Source organism: Ovis aries, chromosome 10, assembly GCF_016772045.2.
Source record: "Ovis aries strain OAR_USU_Benz2616 breed Rambouillet chromosome 10, ARS-UI_Ramb_v3.0, whole genome shotgun sequence".
In the NCBI taxonomy this organism is placed as follows: domain Eukaryota; kingdom Metazoa; phylum Chordata; class Mammalia; order Artiodactyla; family Bovidae; genus Ovis; species Ovis aries.
This window is the reverse complement of record NC_056063.1, coordinates 18,180,511-18,201,011: the sequence shown is the minus strand read 5'-3', so window position 1 is coordinate 18,201,011 and position 20,501 is coordinate 18,180,511. Positions and strand designations below refer to the sequence as shown.

At 41.0% G+C, this 20,501-nt stretch overlaps 1 protein-coding gene and 1 long non-coding RNA gene across 4 annotated transcripts in view; one reads left to right on the top strand and one right to left on the bottom strand.

Annotated features, from left to right (window-relative positions):
* LOC132657284 (uncharacterized) overlaps window positions 1-7,562 on the bottom strand; it is a 29,206-nt gene extending 21,644 nt beyond the window's left edge. Inside the window, exon 1 of the long non-coding RNA XR_009595184.1 lies at window positions 2,171-7,562. This is a non-coding gene — a long non-coding RNA (uncharacterized LOC132657284). The remainder of the gene's footprint in view (window positions 1-2,170) is intronic.
* Window positions 7,563-7,627: 65 nt separating this feature from the next.
* The window catches only part of SUCLA2 (succinate-CoA ligase ADP-forming subunit beta), an 84,063-nt gene continuing 71,189 nt past the window's right edge, over window positions 7,628-20,501 (top strand). For all 3 annotated transcript variants that reach the window (XR_009595183.1, XM_060394325.1, XM_042254690.2), the window contains exons 1-2: window positions 7,628-7,740; window positions 15,440-15,620. Coding sequence is in view for 2 of the 3 variants with exons in the window: in XM_060394325.1 (XP_060250308.1) it covers window positions 7,651-7,740; window positions 15,440-15,620 (271 nt within the window). In the remaining variant the exon portion in view is untranslated. The remainder of the gene's footprint in view (window positions 7,741-15,439; window positions 15,621-20,501) is intronic.

Below are 20,501 nucleotides of genomic sequence, written 5' to 3'. Positions count from 1 at the left end.
AAGAAAAAGGAAATTCTCCAACTTGATGGACTTTGGACTTGAACGAAACTCTCTCTTTCATGTGTCTGCTGATGGCCTTTGAACTTGAACGACCACATCAGCTCTTGCTAGGGTTTCCTGCCTGATGACTCACTCTGTAGATTCTGGTCAAATCCAGAATCTAGCTCCATTATTGAATGAGCTAGCTCAAACGGTAAAGAACCTGCCTGCAATGCGGGAGACCTGGGTTCTATCCCTGTGTTGGGGAGATCCCCTGAAGAAGGGAAAGGCTACCCACTCCAATATTCTTGCCTAGAGAATTCCATGGACAGAGGAGACTGGTGGGCTACAGTCCATGGGGTCGCAGAGAGTCAGACACGACTGAGTGACTAACACTTTTAATTTACCAAAATGAATCTCTCTCTCTATTCATATCCTATTGGATTTGTTTCTCTGGAGACTCCTAACAGTATATACTCCTAACACAATATTTATACTTATTTATATATCTGTATATTGAAAACCATGAGTTTATGCTAACAATTAACTCCAATTGAGAGAAAACTCTTTTCTTCTGTATTTTGACTTCCTTCTTTGATACAGAAAAACCTGGATCCCACTATTTTTAATATATTAACTATTTGCTTAATTCCTCTTACAAGTCTTTGAGAGATGGTTGTATGTATTTTGTTAATTTTCCAACAGGCAGAAGCGAAGTGTCCTGAGGATGGGGTCACTTTGCTTTCTAATTCCATAGGAGACTATAGACATGGAAGACTATATCCAGGGAAGATATCCCAGGAGAGGAGCTGGGAGGTTGCCAGGGGTACAGCACACATCCCTGGAGGTTTTAAAAGCCAAGTCATGGAAACTGGCAATACGATTACAGGTTGTACAATATTTGTCTAACATTTTAAAGGAACTTTCACATATTTGTTTTAGTTTGCTCCTAAACTAGTTTACTTTTTTTTTTTTTTTACCTTACACGGCAAAAAGTACTTGGCCAGTATGATTAAACTAGGGTTTTAAGATGAGATCATCTTAGACTACGGTTCGTTCTCAATGTACCTGTATCCTTGTAAGAAAAGAGCAGGAGATTTGACACAGATTGAAGAGAAGGAGGCCGAAGTTGAAGTCACGTGGCTACAGGCTATGGAGAGCTAGTATCCACTGGAAGCTGGAAGAGGGTTCAGAAAGCCCTGGCAGACTCTCCCAAATACTGAGAATGACTCAGCTCCATCTGCAGAGAGGCACTAGCCTGCCAGAGGTTCCCACCCTCGTGCTATCCCTGGAGTCAAGGATTTTCAGTCTCCCTCTAGTGCTCCTTCTTTGAGATTCCCGAATCTCTATGGGTGTAGGATTAAATTTTGGCCTGGAGATGATGGCCTTGGCGAGTACACAGCAAGGGGACCTTCCTTAAGGAACCACCAGAGACTTTCTTTTCTTCTATGCTCGTCTCCATTTTCTTGGGGGTCAGGGATCCTTCCAATTCCATTTCTGAGGCATAAACTTTCCCTGAGTCCTACTGGACTTTGAGTTAAAGTTCAGTCTCTTGCAGTTCAAAGCTCTTGAACTTGCAGTTCAAAACCTGTTCTCTGCTGGTCTGCACTATCATCCTTTTCTTTAGATGATGAATACTTTTAGCTAAATGGTGTAAGTAGTGAAGGATTAAAGAAAATAGGAGGGTATAAATCTCAGTTGTTCTCTCAAATACTCATCCTGCCACTGAGAATTGGGTTTGAATATTGTGCTGGAACAGCTGAGTAAAAGCTATGACACTGGGCAAGTTACTTATTGTTTATCAGCCTCAATTTTCCCTTCTGCAAAATGCAGGATTTGTTGTGAGGATTAATGTGCAAATGTATGTATCTTGCTTTGTTGGCATTGCCATTCAAGGGTGGTCTAGATTGAGTGTTCCTCCTAATTTGTGAGACTTCAAGAGAACTAAGAGAAACCTCATGTAAACATCCAACTGTCTCATGTTGTGTTACTGATCTTCCTTCATCCCCAGACTTTAGTTCAAGAGATTGTATATATCTGGTTAGTTTTTTCTCTTGCAGAGGCTGGATGGGTAAAATGGAGTAAGATGAAAACCAGAGAATTCTGGAAATGTCTCATGGCAAAATGAAGGATAGGAGAAAAAAGAAAAGAGAAAGAAAATATATAAAAGAATCTGGCATTAGGGACTTACCTGGTGATCCCATGGTTAAGACTCCGTGCTAACACTGCAGAGGCCGTGGGTTCCATCTCTGGTCAGGGAACAACAACAAACGATCTGGCTTTAAAAATAAGTGTTCAGTGAAAGTGAACTTGCTCAGTCGTATCCAACTCCTCTTTGGACTGTAGCCTACCAGGCTTCTCCATCCATGGGATTTTCCAGGCAAGAGTACTGGAGTGGGTTAACATTTCCTTCTCCAAGGGATCTTCCTGACCTAGGGATCGAACCTGGGTCTTCCACATTGCAGGCAAACACTAACATATGAGCCAAGTGTTCAGTTCAGTTCAGTTCAGTTCAGTCGCTCAGTTGTGTCCAACTCTTTGCGACCCCATGAATTGCAGCACGCCAGGCCTCCCTGTCCATCACCATCTCCCGGAGTTCACTCAGACTCACGTCCATCGAGTCCGTGATGCCATCCAGCCATCTCATCCTGGGTCATCCCCTTCTCCTCCTGCCCCCAGTCTCTCCCAGCATCAGAGTCTTTTCCAATGAGTCAACTCTTCGCACGAGGTGTCCAAAGTACTGGAGCTTCAGCTTCAGCGTCATTCCTTCCAAAGAAATCCCAGGGTTGGTCTCCTTCAGAATGGACTGGTTGGATCTCCTTGCAGTCTCCAAGGGACCCTGAAGAGTCTTCTCCAACACCACAGTTCAAAAGCATCAATTTTTCGGTGCTCAGCCTTCTTCACAGTCCAACTCTCATATCCATACATGACCACAGGAAAAACCATATCCTTGACTAGACGGACCTTAGTCGGCAAAGTAATGTCTCTGCTTTTGAATATACTATCTAGGTTGGTCATAACTTTTCTTCCAAGGAGTAAGTGTCTTTGAATTTCATGGCTGCAGTCACCATCTGCAGTGATTTTGGAGCCCAAAAAATAAAGTCTGACACTGTTTCTACTGTTTCTGCATCTATTTCCCATGAAGTGATGGGACCAGATGCCATGATCTTCATTTTCTGAATGTTGAGCTTTAAGCCAACTTTTTCACTCTCCTCTTTCACTTTCATCAAGAGGCTCTTTAGTGCCTCTTTACTTTCTGCCATAAGGGTGGTGCCATCTGCATAGCTGAGGTTATTGATATTTCTCCCGGCAATCTTGATTCCAGCTTGTGTTTCTTCCAGTCCAGCGTTTCTCATGATATACTTTGCATAGAAGTTAAATAAGCAGGGTGACAATATATAGCCTTGACGTACTCCTTTTCCTATTTGGAACCAGTCTGTTGTTCCATGTCCAGTTCTAACTGTTGCTTCCTGATCTGCACACAGATTTCTCAAGAGGCAGGTTAGGTGGTCTGGTATTCCCCTCTCTTTCAGAATTTTCCACAGTTTATTGTGATCCACACAGTCAAAGGCTTTGGCATAGTACATAAAGCAGAAATAGATGTTTTTCTGGGAAGATGGCTTTTATTCATCTCAGCCCTCAGAAGGGTTGAGGTAAGCAGATATATTGCAAGTTATTTCTATGGCACTTTGTAATTCTATTACTTCTATAGTTAACTTAGAACAGTTTAGCCAAGGCTTTGCTCTGGGCATCAAGATGTGAAGGGTATATAACTTTAATGTTTTTAAAGCACTGTTAAAAAAATTAAAGCCACTCTGTCTCTCAGGAAATTTATTTTCCCTTTTTTCCCTTGCATACCATCCTACCATTAATTTCCTAGTAGAAAAAAGAGACAGACAAAGTGGGAGCCTAAACGTTGAGGATTGTAATTCCACTGTACCTGAAGAACAATTCTTTCTTTCCCCTGTTCCTCAAATATTCTTCCTCCTACCTCCCCGAAGTTAAGAAAAAATTAAACCAAAACCCCTTAGCATCTATTTTACTTAATCATATTCTGCTATCCTTTACTGCCCACTGTGTGCGTGCTAAGTTGCTTCAATTGTGTCCAACTCTTTGCGATGCTATGGACTGTAGCCCACCAGGTTCCTCTGTCCATAGGATTCTCCAGGCAAGAATACTGGAGTCGATTGCCATGCCCTCCTCTAGGGGATCTTCACCACCCAGGGATCAAACCCGTGTCTACTAGTTTCTAAAATCCTTGCAGATAAGGACTGCAAAAGTTTTTGCTGTGCAAAAGGTGGTTTCTTGATAAAGTGATTTCATTTTTTAAGGCTGGTTGTGTGGTGGTGAAGCACTTAGGTAGGAGGCCCACCATCACGTTACCTACTTAGTTCTTTAAGGAGGTATCCAGAGGTAGAGAGCTCTGAGCAGAGCCAAGAAGTGCTGTGGGAGGAATCTGCCCCCTTCCCCTGCCTTGTGTAGGCTTCCAAAAGAGCTGGACCCCAGGGGACCTACATGTTCTCTTTCTCACTCCTGCTCCTATTAGTTACTTCTGCTGTTGCTGTTCTTGCTTTTGAGCCAGTATTACAGAGGGCATGGCAGTGGAGATGTTTCCTTTAATGAATCAACTATGACCGACTTGAAGCTTGTGAAGCAAAGTTAACCCAGTCAGGATCCTAACAGGGCTATAGCATTACATCTTATTTTAGTATGCTGACTTATTCTGGTTTCCCCCTGGTGCCCTTTAAATAACTGGCCTTGGGCTCAGATGGTGGGTGGTACTTGGTAGCTCAACTTCTGTGTCTACTAACAGTTAAAAAGAGCTGGTTTGACAATGTGTGAAGTCGCTTCAGTCGTGTCCAACTCTTTGCAACCCTATGAACTGTAGCCCGCCAGGTTCCTCTGTCCATGGGATTCTCCAGGCAAGAATACTTGAACAGGTTGCCCTGCCCTCCTCCAGGGGATCTTCTAGACCCAGGGATAGAACCTGTGTCTCCTGTGACTTCTGCACTGCAGGCGGATTCTCTACTGCTGAGCCACTGGGGAAGCCCCAATAAGTATGCTGTATACATATCTAATGGGATACATGTTCCTAACAGAAACTGGCAGGTCTCAGTGCCGATTTGGGGGACTGATTATCCAGATTTTATTTGATTGGTTAGATTGGGCAGTAGAAAGGAGGAGTAAGAGACATCTGAACCACTACTGTTTCCCGTTTCCCTGTTTTTAATTGAAAAGAATATCAATTAGTGCTGAGCCTTGAGGTCAGTCCCCCATGAGTGTCAATGAAACAATAAAGTCCTTAAGACCGTCCCTGCCTTTAAGAACTTAAGAGCTGTGGGAGATGCAAAAAGCTCCCCTCCATTCTCTAAATCGATAGGCTCCTTGGTTTGGATTCACTTTTTCTTTACATAGTGCCATTCAGTGGATTGGGTCACTACGCATCAGAGGTAGGTGCCAGAGCCTGGTTGATGCCTGTCAGCAGTGTCCACTTGCTCTTAGGTTAAGATCTTGCCCACAGAAATCGCTCTGACATATTTCAAAGCTCGCTGCTCAGAGCAGAATAGACATCCAGTCATTTGTCCAGTGGTCAACTCTCTGGTGGGGCACATGCCATCTCAGGTTTTCCATGCACAGTGTGTACATCCGATTCAAAGAAATACAGATGTCCTGACCCCGCTCCATAGATGGGTTCTGGTGAAGGTGTTTTTCACAAAAGTCCCCAGGGACTTCCTGGTGTCCAGTGTTAGGACTTCACCTTCCAATGCATGAGGTGCAGATTCAAGCCCTGGTCAGAAGCTAAGATCTCACATGCCTGGGGCCAAACAACCAAAACATAAAACAGAAGCAATACTGTAACACATTCAATACAGACTTTTAAAATGATCCACATTAAAAAAAAAAAAAGAAAAGCTTTCCAGGTGATTCTGGTATGCCCTCTGGGTTGATAATGTGGAATGTCACCCCCTGATTCCACTTCTAAAAGATCAAGCTATCCTAAACCACTGCAGCCTCGCACAAGCACACACACCTCCTCTCCTTGGTGTGCCCTGAGGGGAAATCAGGATGGCAAAAACCAAAGCATTCTGTGCTCTGGATACTGGCTCTAGATAGTTAAGGGGCTTCCCTGATAGCTCAGTTGGTAAAGAATCCACCTGCAATGCAGGAGAACCACCCCAGCCCCACCTCCGCCCCCATCCCCTTCAGTTCCTGGGTTGGGAAGATCCCCTGGAGAAGGGATAGGCTACCCACTCCAGTATTCTTGGGCTTCCCTTGTGGCTCAGTTGGTAAAGAATCTGCCTGCAATGCAGGAGACCTGGGTTTGATCCCTGGGTCCAGAAGATTCCCCTGGAAAAGGGAAAGGCTATCCACTCCAGTATTCTGGCCTGGAAAATTCCATGGACTGTATGTACAGATAGTTAATATGCATTTCTGAGGAATAATTTCAATAAACCGAGATCCTTACATCTTCCTATACCTAGAAAAGCTCTAAAATCATTAACTTGAGATGTCTGTTCTTTAATTAGCAGTGAAGGCAATGGCACCCCACTCCAGTACTCTTGCCTGGAAAATCCCATGGACGGGGGAGCCTGGTAGGCTGCAGTCCATGGGGTCGTGAAGAGTTGGACACGACGACTGAGCGACTTCCGTTTCACTTTTCGCTTTCATGCATTGGAGAAGGAAATGGCAACCCACTCCAGTGTTCTTGCCTGGAGAATCCCAGGGACGGGGGAGCCTGGTGGGCTGCCGTCTCTGGGGTCGCACAGAGTCGGACACGACTGAAGCGACTTGGCAGCAGCAGCAGCAGTTATATGTTTAACTACATGTTCTTTTCCCCCAGCAAAAAAGTCCTGTACATCCTGGCTTCTCTTTACCTTTTGGGAGCAGTTCCTCGGAGCTATCTGAGAAGTTATCTCCTGGCTAGGGTCCTCAGTAACTAGTGTTTGATCATCTTCCCTTTGAGGACAGAATCATTCTGTTGTACGTATTCAGTCAGTTCAGTCGCTCAGCCCTGTTCCACTCTTTGTAACTCCATGGACTGCAGCGCGGCCAGGCTTCCTTGTCCATCACCAACTCCCGGAGTTTACTCAAACTCATGTTCATCCAGTCGGTGATGCCATCCAACCATCTCATCCTTTGTTGTCCCCTTTTCCTCCCGCCTTCGATCTTTCCCAGCCTTTTCCAGGGTCTTTTCCAGAGTCAGTTCTCTGCATCAGGTGGCCATACTGGACAAAGTATGGGATATTTATCCCAAAGGCAGTATTTGGCACAAAAACAGGAATGCAAGTTCTTGTTTTCTGAACGAACCCCGTTTTACAGATGAGGCACCTGAGACTCGGAGATGTTAAGATCACACAGGTGGTGGCGTTGATCATCTCCATTACATTTCGCTAGGAAAGCTTCGGGTTTCTGAGCGCCGACCTCAGGTCTGATGTTCAGGCTCCGGTGTCCTGTTACAAAGGTTAAAGTTTGCTCTCTGTCCGCCTACGCGAGCTTGTCAGCAGGAACGCCTGCTGCACTTGCCCATGGCCGCCACCGCAGAGTTAAACCGAGGCCCCGCCCCATGGGCGGGGCTAGGGGCGGTGCGCGCGTAGGGAGCCGCCGCGTCTCCGGCCGTCTCGAGGTTCTGCGCCTGCGCGCGGCGCCCAGGGGACTTGGTCGGACTGAGAAATGGCGGCCTCCGTGTTCTACAGCCGGCTCTTGGCTGCCGCCACCCTGAGGAGCCACCGACCCCGGACGGCGCTGCCGGCCGCCGCCCAGGTATTGAGGCCCTGCCCGCGCTCGCTTTGAGGGTTGGCAGGAGAAAGGGCGAGGTGGAGGGCTGGCTCCGGTGGGCGAGGTGTGAGGGGGCCCGGGCTCCGGGTCACTCCGCAGTCGGTGACATTGGGTGACAGGGGGTGCCCCGCCGGAGTGGCGGGCGGCTTGCCCGGGAGTGCTGCCCGCCAGGCCTGCGAACGGGCTCAGGTTTGCGCCTTTTTGCTGCAGCCTGAAGTCAGCGAGGAGCTCTGGCCATCTGGCCAGGGCTGCTCACCTTGCTGCTGAGAGGGCGGCGGCGGCGGGGAGCCAGGGTGGGCTCCAAAAGGAGAGGCGGGGGCTGGGCACCTTCTGCTGCTTGCTCCTGCCTCCCGCGCGGTGGGCCGAGGCTTCCGCGGCTCTTTGAGGAGGAGGGCATGCCCTTCACATACACTTTTGTGTCTCTTGGATGCTTCGCAGAACCAGCACTGCTTGCTGACTGGCCTTTCCTGAGAGGAGGCCGGGAAGCTTCCCGTTTCCCCCAGGTAGTTGTTGAATAGAATGAGATCATGTTCACCATCTTATCAGTTGGGAAAATAATCTTTTGGATCACTTTTTTTTTTTCTGCATACACCATAGCATCATAGCCTCAGTTTGTGTGTGTGTGTAAGTGTGTGTGTGTGTGTGTGTGTGTGTGTGTGTGTGTAAGTAAAAGTACGGAGCAAGGGCTTGAGTGTCCGTGGCATAGAAAGCCAAATTCTGACAGGGGTTGTTTGCAGTAAAATAAGGGTTTATTTGCAGGGCACCAGGCAAGAGAGTGGGAGACAATTCACAGATCCACTGCAACTTGATGTTTCAGTTAGGAGTTCGTTTTTTTTTTTTTTTTAAGGAGTTTTCTTTTTAAAGGGGGAGAACAAAGAAGCTGGGATTAATCATTGGTTTGTGTAATTTCTGTGACATTTCTGATTCTAGTGTCAGGGAGTTGAGTTGTCTATGATTTACGATTCTCTGATCAAATGGTCCAAGGCTTGGGGCCTGTTAGCTCCTCTTGCCCTGGAGAAGCAGCCTGAGTTTGTTCTTTAATGCTGGTCTCTGCAGTAGCAGGTTTAGGACATTAATGATGTTATCCACACAGCAGTTTTAGTCATCAAACTCCGGTTGATTAGTGTTCAGATAGCACAGGATTGAGGTAGGAGGGGACAAGAAAGGGAATAAAGTTTTGGTAAAGAGGTTAATCATAAATTCAGTAAGGGAATTTGGTGGTAGGAGGCCTTGGTTTCCTGTGTGTTGGAGCATTTGCTGTATGCCAGGAACTGTGCCAAGCATTGTACATGTAGTCTTGAATTAGGCTTTTGAGCAACACTGTAAGGAAGTCGTTAATCTCCATATCGCTGATGGAGAAACTCTGGCTAAGAGAAGGAGTAATTTGGTCTAGATCACCAAGCGGGTGAGATTAGAGCTGAGCCTTCATTCCGGAAGCGTGTAGCTCCAAAGTCTGTGTTTGAATCTGCTCTACAGTCTTTTTCTAGAGCATAAAAATTAGACAATTCTTCCCAATATTGTTGACACTAATAAACTTGTGGAAGGGTATGATTGGCTTCATAAGTCATTTCTAGAGCTTTTGGTTGTGTTCTGAAGTAGCCTCAGACATGCTGTAAATGAATTTAGACATTTTTTTTTTCTTTTTAAAGCTGTTCATTCTTTCAATCTAGTCAATTCTGTGAGTTTGCTTCCTAATAGGAGAAGTGATTTTTTTTTTTTTTTAAAGCCTTAAACTTCCTTCTTTGGGTCTTAAAGGGTGCTGTCTGGTTTTTAGAAAATGAGACTTTGGTGAACAAATCTGTTTCCCTTCTAATGATTGTCTTTATACTTTTGGAAATTCCTTTAAAAGTCTTTATTTCTCCTTATAGAGATGCCTAATATATTGTCTTAAACATCTCTTCCACTCTCACATTAAGAAATACAGCTTTGGAATTTGAATTCACCTTAGTCTACCCTTGCTTTTATTTTTAATTTAATCTTTAATTTGTATTGGAGTACAGTTGATCTTTAATGTTGTGTTTCAGGTATAGCTTAGTGATTCAATTATATATATATATATATATATATATATATATAAAATACTCGATTTTAGTTATATATATCAATTATATATGGATATATATGTGTGTGGTATACACATATATATATTCATTCTTTTTCAGACTTTTTTCCCATCTAGATTATTATAGAATATTGAGTAGAGTTTCTTGTGCTATAGAGTAGGTCCTTATTGATTATTTGTTTTATATATAGTAGTGTGTATGTGTTAATCCCAAACTCCTAATTAAGTGTTCCCCAGCCTTTCTGGTACCAAGGACCAGTTTTGTGGAAGACAGTTTTTCCACGGGCTGGGGGTGGGGATGGTTTTGGGATTATTCAAGTGTATTATATTTATTGTATGCTTTATTTCTATTATTATTACATCAGCTCCACCTTGGATTATCAGGCGTTAGATACCGGAGGTTGGGGACCCTTGTCCTAATTTATCCTTCCTCCCCAAGTTTTCCTCCTCCCCTTTGATAACACTGTTTTTGAAGTCTCTGAGTCTGTTTCTGTTTTGTAAATAAGTTTGTTTGTATTTTTTCTATTCTGCATGTAAGTGATACCATATATTTATCTTTCTCTGACTTAGGATAGTAACCTTGAAACCCATCCATGTTCATGAGATGGCATATCTCATTCTTTTTATGACTGAGTAGTATTCCGCTGTATAGATGAACCACATCTTCTTTGTCCAGTCCTCTGACAGTGGACATTTAACTTGCTTCCATTATCTTGGCTATTGTAAATAATACTGTCAAGAACATTGGGTCTAACCCCTTGCTTTTGTAGATGGGGACATAGAGGTGCAGAGCTTAAGGAAGCTTGTTCAAGGTCACCCGCTGAGTTTAGCAAATTCGCTTAAACATTTTGTTTAGTGCTCTGACCCTCTTCTTGTTTCTCTGTATCTTTTGCCTAGTGTATATTTGATAAAAATAGTTCAAGTTATGAGCATATTAAACAATTTTAGATATCTTCTTGTTCGTTGTGAATCATACTCCCTAGTAACTACGTTTCCCCACATTTGAGTATTACTTAAACTCAGTATGGATTGGAGAGGTGGTGGTGTAGGAGTTTGGTCAGGAGTTGGTGGCCTTTTGGCAGCAGGAATCTTCTAAGTGATATATCAGGAAAGAAAAATGCATCAGTGTCGGGAATCTTTGTGATTATGCAGGGATTTATATTACCGTCATGATTCCCAGCCGATGATATTTCAAGTTATAGCTTCTAGTGGCACAAGGAAAGGATTATCAAAATATTTCTGATATTTAAAAAAAACCTTAATGTGGTCTGAAAAGCTATCAGCAACACCTTATGAGTACTACTAATTCTTTTAGACATTTGAAAGAAACCATAAAAATAGAGTTTTGTGTCATGGATTTATCATCAAGCTTTTTTGGAAAAATTTCAAACTGATAGGTATGTTTCAACTATACAGTGAACACCCATATTACCCTCACCTTCATTTAACATTCTGCCACATTTTCTTTATCTTTAAAAATTTATGTTATTCAATTTATATACTATAATTTATATAAATTATATCATTTAAAATATATTAATTTATATAATATATATAATTTATGTACATATGCGTGTATGTATAAATTACATTCATATATTTTTGTTGAAGTATTTGAGAATAAGTTACAGCTATCATGGCACTTCATCCTTAGATATTGCAATGTATGTCTCTTAAGAATGAGAAATACAAATAACCACAATACAGTTATCATACTTTAGAAATATAAAATTGCCATAGTACTTATATCTAATGTATAGGGCAGTATTTCCCCAGTTGTCCCCAAATGTCCTTTTTAGCTGTTAGTGTTTTTTGTTTTTTTTAAACTGGAATCAAGCCTCTAGTATTTTTTTCTGGTCTGTCTAGATAATTAACCACCTGGTGATTATGCTCACTCTTACACTTGTTGCAGCTGTTTATTTACACATCTGTGAACTCTGTAGTTGGGACCAAGCTGATCTCATTCTTTTAGTGTTCCTAGTACAGTTGGACTGTAAAGAAAGCTGAGCACCGAAGAATTGATGCTTTTGAACTGTGGTGCTGGAGAAGACTCTTGAGAGTCCTTTGGACTGCAGGGAGATCCAACCAGTCCATCCTAAAGGAGATCAGTCCTGGGTGTTCATTGGAAGGACTGATGTTGAAGCTGAAACTCCAGTACTTTGGCCACCTGATGCGAAGAGCTGACTCATTTGAAAAGACCCTGATGCTGGGAAAGATTGAGGGCAGGAGGAGAAGGGGATGACAGAGGATGAGATGGCTGGATGGCATCACTGACTCAATGGACATGGGTTTGGGTGAACTCTGGCAGTTGGTGATAGACAGGGAGGCCTGGCGTGCTGCGGTTCATGGGGTCACAGAGTCGGACACGACTGAGCAACTGAACTGACTGAACTGAGTACAGTGTCTGATATATAGGCATCCAAAAAATGTTTCAGTGTATGGCTATTTTTACCAAGTTTATGCTAGGTACTCCCCCTTGGCCCTCTTATTTTTGTTATTTTGAGGTATAATTTCTGTACAGCAAAGTACATAATTTATGTATAACTTCAGTTTTTGCTGTTCAGTTGCTAAGTTGTATCCTACTCTTTGTGATCCCATGTGAGTAGCTAGATTAATTTGTATGTATGGATCCGTCTGTGTAGCTGCCATTCAAATCGTGGTGTGTGTGTATGTATGTGTGTGTGTATATATATTATATATATATATTATATATATATATTATATATATATAATATATATATAGTGTTTTTAGCCTTCAGAAGGCACTCTATTTATCAGTACTCACCAACAGAAGGTAACCAACCACTTATTCTGACTTCCATCACTGTATGTTAATTCTGAGTTTGAACTATATTTAAAAAAATCATGTAAGTTTGTATTATTGTGTCTGGCTTCTTTCCCTTAAAATTGTACTTGTGAGATGAATCCATTGTTGTATGAGCAATACATTTTTCCTTTTTGGCTCTTTACCCTTCTATTGATATAGTACATTTTACCCATTCTTCTATTTTTAAAACAATTTAAATTATTTTTCTATTTTGGCTGTGCTGGGTCTTCATTTTGGTGCTTAGTTGCCCTAAAGCATGTAGGATCTTATTTTTCCTACCAGAGATTAAACCCATGTTCCTTGCATTGAAGGGTGGATTCTTAACCACTGGACCTCCAAGGAAGTTCCTACCTATTCTTGTGCTGATAAGCAGTTAGGTCGTTTCCATTTTTTTTTGTCTCTTATGAATAAGCCTGCTATATATGCCTTTTGATAGACTAAGTACTCATTTCTCCTGAGGCTTTACCCAAGAGTGGGATTTCACAAGGTAGACGTACACTGAAGTTTGGGAGATTTTTAGTTTTTAATACTGAAGTGAAACTAAATCAGGGAATTGAGCTACCAAGAGAAATTTTATCCAGGGTTTTAGCTTACCAAATGAATCAGAAATAGCTTGCTCTTCTATGTGATTGATTTGTTAGACTATTCGTTCTCAAACTGTAGAGTGCTTAAGAATCAACTGAATAACTTTACAAATGCAGATTTTTTGTGGCACAGTCCAGAGATTCTGCTTTTATAAATGAGAGTTGGGCCTTGGGATCTGCATTTTGGAGGCATTCCTAGGGAATCTTGATGCAGGTGGTTCATGAACCCTCTTTAAGAAGCAGACTACTTTCTATGCAATTCCTTTAAATTCATTTCTTATGACACCTGTGTTTCATATGAACAATGTTTCAGCATTGTGTGTGGAGATAATGGAAATGTATGGATGGATGACATTTAAATGTGTGATTGCAGTAGCACTTAATTTGTTCTGCATATTGCCATATAAAGTTGATAGAACTGAGGAGTCTGGAAAAAGGTTGAGAAGTGTTTCTGTGTGGTGTTAATGATGGTTTAAGACTAGGCTCTAACTTAGGGGGAAGTTTTGGGACCCATAGATGCTTGAGGTCTTTCTGATTGCATCCTTCTTCCAGTACTTCTCATTGTTGTGGCGCTGCAACCAGACGCTGACAACTCTCACTCCTTTGTCTTTCAGCAGTGACTTAGTGAGCTTGTAGAGGAATATCTTGTTTCTCGTTCCTATTTATTTCTTTTTGAAAAGATAATTCTTAACTCAGCACCCCCTCCCCCCCGACCCCGAGGGATATTTTAGTGGAGAAAACTCCTGCAGCTGTATAAAATAGCACTTCTTATTTTTTAATTTTCTATCTTTTTACTCTTATTGCTGTTTGGCACATTTTCTTTCTTTATTGTTTTTGCCTCCCCCAACCCCCGACATACAAATACATACTAGTCTGTAAGCTTTAGGTGCAAGGGTTTTGTTGGGTTGACCTCTCTATTTCCAGTGTCTAGGTGCTCAGTGAGTTTTTGAGTGAATGAATGTTTTACGTAGATTGAAAAAGGGGAGTTGGTGGGGCATTTCTTTCTTGGAAGCTTTCACAGTTTGTTTGTGAAGCACATACACCTAAAGGGATTTTTAAAGGGAATTGTTTAGAAGGAATGCATTAAAGATAATATTGCAGATTGTAATTTGCTGAGTATTCGATGGAGAGTTTCATGGAGGAAGTTTATTGAAAAGTGATCTCAGGATCAGTACCTGTGGGAGAGTGAAGGAAGGAGGATTGACTGCAACTCCAGTGCAGTGCAGTGGGACCTCTGCTCTTCCTATGAGAGGTCTGCAACTAGGAAGGTCCTGAATTGTCCCAAATTGGGGTGAGGTGCCAGGTATTTGGGCTTCCCTGGTGCCTTAGCAGTAAAGAACCCATCTGCTAATGCAGGAGACATAAGAGACATGGATTCGATCCCTAGGTCAGGAAGATCCCCTGAAGAGGGCATGGCAACCCAATTTTTCCAGTATTCTTACCAGTAGAGTCCTATGGACAGAGGATCCTGGCAGCCTCAGTTCATAGGGTCACAAGGAGTCGGACCCGACTGACTGAGAGACTGAGCATGCACACGCACACCGGGTTTTTACATCCTTACCTTAATTCTCATTGGCCAGTCATTGGCTACAGGCTGACAGTGGGAAAGGAGTATGACTGGGCAGAAAGGCTCCAATGAGGGGACTCAGCTGAGGCCTGTCCGCTGCCAGCCCTCCCAGCAGCTGGGGCCATGAATGCCCTGGTCCTGAGGGGGGATCTGGACAGCACACTACGATGTGCGGTGCTGATGAAGTCGGGGTTTGAATTTTGAAAGTATGAAAGATTGATCGTACCGCATCGTACGGGTACCTCATATCTCGTGTCAGGCAATTTGTTAGGTGCTGGAGGAATGATGGAGAGAAGAAAGATGGGAAGGATTTTTGATTTGGTTTTAGATCTGCAGAATTTGGCTTTGAGGTAGAAATGCTCTGTAGATCATTAGGGATATGGTCGTAAAGCTCAAGTGAAAGTTAAAGACTAGAGATAATGAGGAAAAAGTTGAAACTATAAGTGTCACTTTTGATGTTTAGCTAGTAGATTAGCTGTTAGTTTTGTGTTGCAATTTACTCTGAATATGATATTTTGATGTTTTACTACGACAATTTTATTATAGTTTTGAGGAATCAAGTACTCTAAAGTATTTTGAAGTGTTTTTAACCAAGAATTCCTGCTAAATCACTCTTTATGTAAATATGTCCCCAAATTCTCTAGGTCCTGGGAAGCTTTGGATTGTTTAACAACCATGGAGTCCAAATACAGCATCAACAGCAAAGGAATCTCTCGCTGCATGAATACCTGAGTATGGAATTGTTGCAGGAAGCTGGCGTCTCTATTCCCAAAGGACATGTGGCTAAGTCACCAGATGAAGCTTATGCAATTGCCAAAAAATTAGGTACTAAATTAAGAAATAGGTTCTTAGATAAGATATGAACTTTACTTCTGGCTTAATAACAACTTTTGGCTTTTATATTTTTAAAAATAAGTTTTATTAATGTAAAAGAGAAGGTGGAACTTATGATTGGTGACATGCTAAAATTATTGAGATTTTCTGAGTTCCCATAGTGCTCGTATCTTAAGAATCAAAGCTTCAAGAAGCTGAAGTCCTGTTTTTAGTTTTTGAGCTGAAGTCCTTTAGGGAAGGAAATTCTGGCTCTGTTGATTCTTCAGGGAATGGTGAGAGATCTTAGCTGTTTATGTATTTGTAAAGAGAAGTCTGGGGCTTCCCAGGTGGCACAGTGGTAAAGAATCTGCCTGCCAGTGCAGGAGACCCAAGAGACTCTGGGTTGAGAAGATCCCCTGGAGTAGGAAATGGCAACCGGCTCCAGTATTCTTGCTTGGAAAATTCCCCAGACAGAGGAGCCTGGCGGGCTGCAGTCCATGTGGTCAGAAAGAGTCAGATAAGACTGACTGACTGAGAACACAAAGAGAGGTACAGTGTTTCCCCGTCTTTTTTTTTGGACATTAGAAATAGAGAATCAGGAGGAGAAAAAAAGAAGTTTAGCATTAGAATGTAAGCTCTATGAGAGCAGGGTTTCTTTGACTTTTATTCACTAATAGACCCCAGTCTCTTAGAAGAGGGCCTGACACTTAGGTAATCAATATTAACAGAAATGTTAATATTTTTAAATGAATTAAATAGTTGCCCATGTTTATTAGATTCTTTTATTGATAATAGAAACCTTAATAGCTTTGATTAATTTGAATTTATGTTAATTAAAAAATAAATTTGGAGTTTGGAAAGTGCTTCACTTTTATTTTTAAGGATCTAATAAGAGAACATGTTAATGAGTAATGTACTAGCTCTACACTGCATTTTCTTTTTAGTAGTATTTAAAATCACACCAATTTATGTATTAATAATTATCATAATCTCTCTTGTATGTACATTTGATTAATATGCTTTTAAATGTGTTTTGGTGAAGACTTTGCTTTTATTATTTTTTTTAGGAAAGATGTGGAACATTTTAAACTGTTGAAAATTGTAAAAGTTTTCATCTCTATTTGTACTTACTGGTTTCTAGGATGGGTTTTTGTTTCAAAAGTGAAAGCATGTAGAAGATTAGAAGGTTGTCATATATCCTATGATATGTTTTTGAATGGGGCACTCTTGATTTCCTTGTCTTGGGAGTACGATTTTTAATTTACAGTTTTGTTTATTCTTAATCAGAAAAACAATTCTTTTTATTCAGATTACAGGCAAACTTATTTCTATTCAGTAAAAGTCTGATGTAAATTCATACTAATTTTGGTGAAATTTTTGTTAATTAATGGTAACGTGCAGTTTGAACTTGTCCATGGTAAAAGATGTACCTCATTTTAATCTTTAAAACATCATGTATATTAGGGGCTTTTAAGGGTCACGGCTTAAAGAAAACTCATGATTATAATTCTGTAGTATTTCTTGCAAAGGCACTTTTTAATAACTATCCTCTTGAGATTCAGTCTTAGATATGTGACCTAAATGTTAATTTCTAAAGAAGACCCAGATAACTAGGAAGCAAAAGTTTTTCTTATTCTACCCTTCTGTACTTAAGGATGAATTTCAGACTTTTGACTTTGTTCTTTTAATTTTGTTAATTTTTTGAGTGATTCATTTTTTGTTTACTAGTTCTTTCCTTCTTCATAAAGCTGAAGGCATAAAGTGTTTTCCATACACTTTATGTGATAAAAGGGCCAGATTTAATGAAGTCAGTTAAAGTTAGTGTTTCTTTTTTCTGCTTCCAAATTATTATAATTGGTTTTTGTAGTTTTCCGTATATTTTCTCATTTAGTCAAATTTCACTGTGTTGTCCAAAAAAAATAATTTGTGTACAAACTTTTTCATAAAACAAGCAGGATTTATTCAGATGCCAGTCTCTTGATTTATTTACTCACTGTAAAAATCTTGAATGATTTCTAGCTGTGGAAGAAAGAATAGTTAATATGTAGGATATATTATAGCTGTGAAATTTCTGGCAAGTTCTCTGGATCCAGGACTTAGAAGTAGTAAGGAGCAGATAAGCAGCTCTGATTCTGAGGCCCTTGGAACAGAAGGCATCATGTTTATCTAGAAAGTGTGCTTTTGTCAAAGAAGGCTGCAAATGATGATTGTCGTAAGGAGCGGGATTAGTGATAAATAGGACCTTTAAATCTAAAGGATCAGAAACACTACATTTTAAAAGATGCATTTCATAACTACTTTAAGAATGTTGAAACAATTTTGTTTTTTGTGGTGAGTCATTAATATCAGAAGATACCAATTATGGGATATAATTGTACAAGTTGTGTTACGAGGTGTGCTAGAAATACACCTGATTCTTTCCATCTAGCTAGCAATTTTCAGTGTCGATTTTGGCTAATTTTTGCTTCTCAGTTACTCCAAAATTCATAAAATGTTAATTCCCCCCCCTTTTCTTTTTAAATCTTACCTTACCAACTGATAAACTAGGGCAAAAATGTGTTACAGATGTGACAGAGTATTGCTTCCCTTCAGTTCTGTGGGTGGCAAGAGAAGTTTGGTTAGCATGAGGCCTGGGGCCACTGAACCCTGTAGCTGGTAACTGCTTTCAAAAGAGCTCTGACCTCTTTCCCCAGTATTCTCTACAAATTCTATCATTTTCTGGCATGTCATGATGTGATGAAAGTTTGAAAATACTGCCCTAGGGGCAAGTTTTACCTATTGTGAATAATTGAAGTTAGGGATAGGAGAATAGTTGGAAAGAAATCTACTTCCAGTATTTTAAGACTCATAGGAGTCCGCACAATGAAGGATGATAAGCTGGAACATAATGCAGGCATTTCTGGAATGGATTATCAAAGGGTTGTTAAGCACAGAGAAATGAAATAGTTATAATTTGGGGTCAGTTCTAAGAGCAGGTTCCCATCTCCTTCTTACAGTTACTGCTTTAAGAAAACATGATTTCACTAAGGCATTTGGTAGAATTCTTATGATTTCCCTGTTGATTGTAGAAATATAGTTTGGATTCTAGTATAGTTGAGATAGAATTTCTCTCTGGTTAAATAAACATGCAGAGGGTGCCGATTAGTGAATGTCAGCCTGGAGGCAGATTTCTTTTGGCATACAACAGGACTTTGCCTCCTTTTCCTTTTACTGATGTCTGTTAGATGACTGTGTATGAGGAGTGCTTAACAACGTTTGTGAATGACTAGATTCCTTCGTGGCTCAGGTAAAGCGTCTGCCTACAATGCGGGAGACCCAGGTTCAATCCCTGGGTCAGGAAGATTCACTGGAGAAGGAAATGGCAACCCACTCCAGTACTTGCCTGGAAAATCCCATGGACAGAGGAGCCTGGTAGGCTACAGTCCATAGCGCTGCAAAGAGTTGGACACGACTGAGCGACTTGTCAATGTCAATGTCAAAAGCTAGGAGGGATGGTGAATAAACTTTAAAAATAATCTTGAGACCCACAAATTTTGCTCTTGTCTGACTAGAGAAAGGGCCAAATCCAGTAAGACTGAGCTCTCTGCTCATTATTGTATCAAGAACTCTAGCACAGTATCTCGTATGTAGATGTAACTGTTGATTGAATTAATGGAATTGAATAAAATCTTCTTTCAATCATTTGTCCTCAGATTTATCTTCTAATACTCCCTGTTTTGCTAGCTGATGAGATTGTATGTCATTACTTGTGGGTTTTTTTTTTTTTTTTTGGCTCTTCTTTTGTTGTGAAGGACTTTTTTAGAGGGAACTTTTAAAGAATCTTTTGTGCCCTTAAGGAGTTTATTTTCCTAAGAAAAAGAAAATTGATACTTTGGGGGAAGAGCTTTCTGTTTTGTAAAATGTTTTTGAAGAAATAGAACTTCATTACTCTTACTTAAATAGATCAGTATGTTAAGTTCCCAGCTTGATGAATAGGAATGTTTGAATTTAGCCCAGCAAAGCACCAGTTTAACTGTTGTCCATTTTTATATTATATTTATACTGTTTGGATTACAGATATCCTCTTTGGATTTAAATGAATATTTAAGTACTGGAAAACTGACTCGACAGGTAACCAGAAACAGGTGAAAATGACTAGTGGCTGCTACTTTTATCAATAATTTGGGCATGTACTCTAATTTGCCGTAGTCCCTGAGGCTACCTGTTGTTTTCTCAGTAAGGAAATTATTTTCAGTTTTAAGGAAATTTCTAAACTTTCTCTAATCTTTATCTAAAATTAGTTGTTACATTTGGGAATGGTGGGGACTGTGGCAAATTGAAATAATGTCCTGTGTAAACAAAACACTTTTAGTCATTTCTGGTTGTAGGGCCCAAGATTTCCAATTCAGATTTTTCAAGAGCAGTGGAAAATCTGGATTCATAAGAATTCTCTTGGTTTGTAAATGTTCTTTTATTCATCATTCAGAATATATTGTGTACTAGGAACTCTCCCAGGACCTTGTAAATATCACTGAACAAGATTCTGCCCTTCTGGAGTCCACATTCTAGTTGGGGAGCAAAACAAAAATGATAGACATGAGAAAATTTTGTTTGAAGGCAATGAATTCTATAAAAAAAAAAAAAGAGCAGGGTAAGGTGGATTGGTCACGGTGGGCAGTTGCAGTGTTAAGTAGAGTGATCAGGGTGAACCTCATGGACAGTTTAGACTTAAAGAAAAACTGAAAAGGAATGGGTACCTTTCCTAAATGGATACCTGTATGCAGAGTATTCCAGGGAGAGAGGTTGCTGGGAGCCAGATCCTGAAGGAAGACAGGAACATGCCCAGGACTAGAGAGACTAGAGTAGCTGGGGCGTGAACAGTGAGGAGGAGGTGATAAGGGGCAGGGGTTCTGG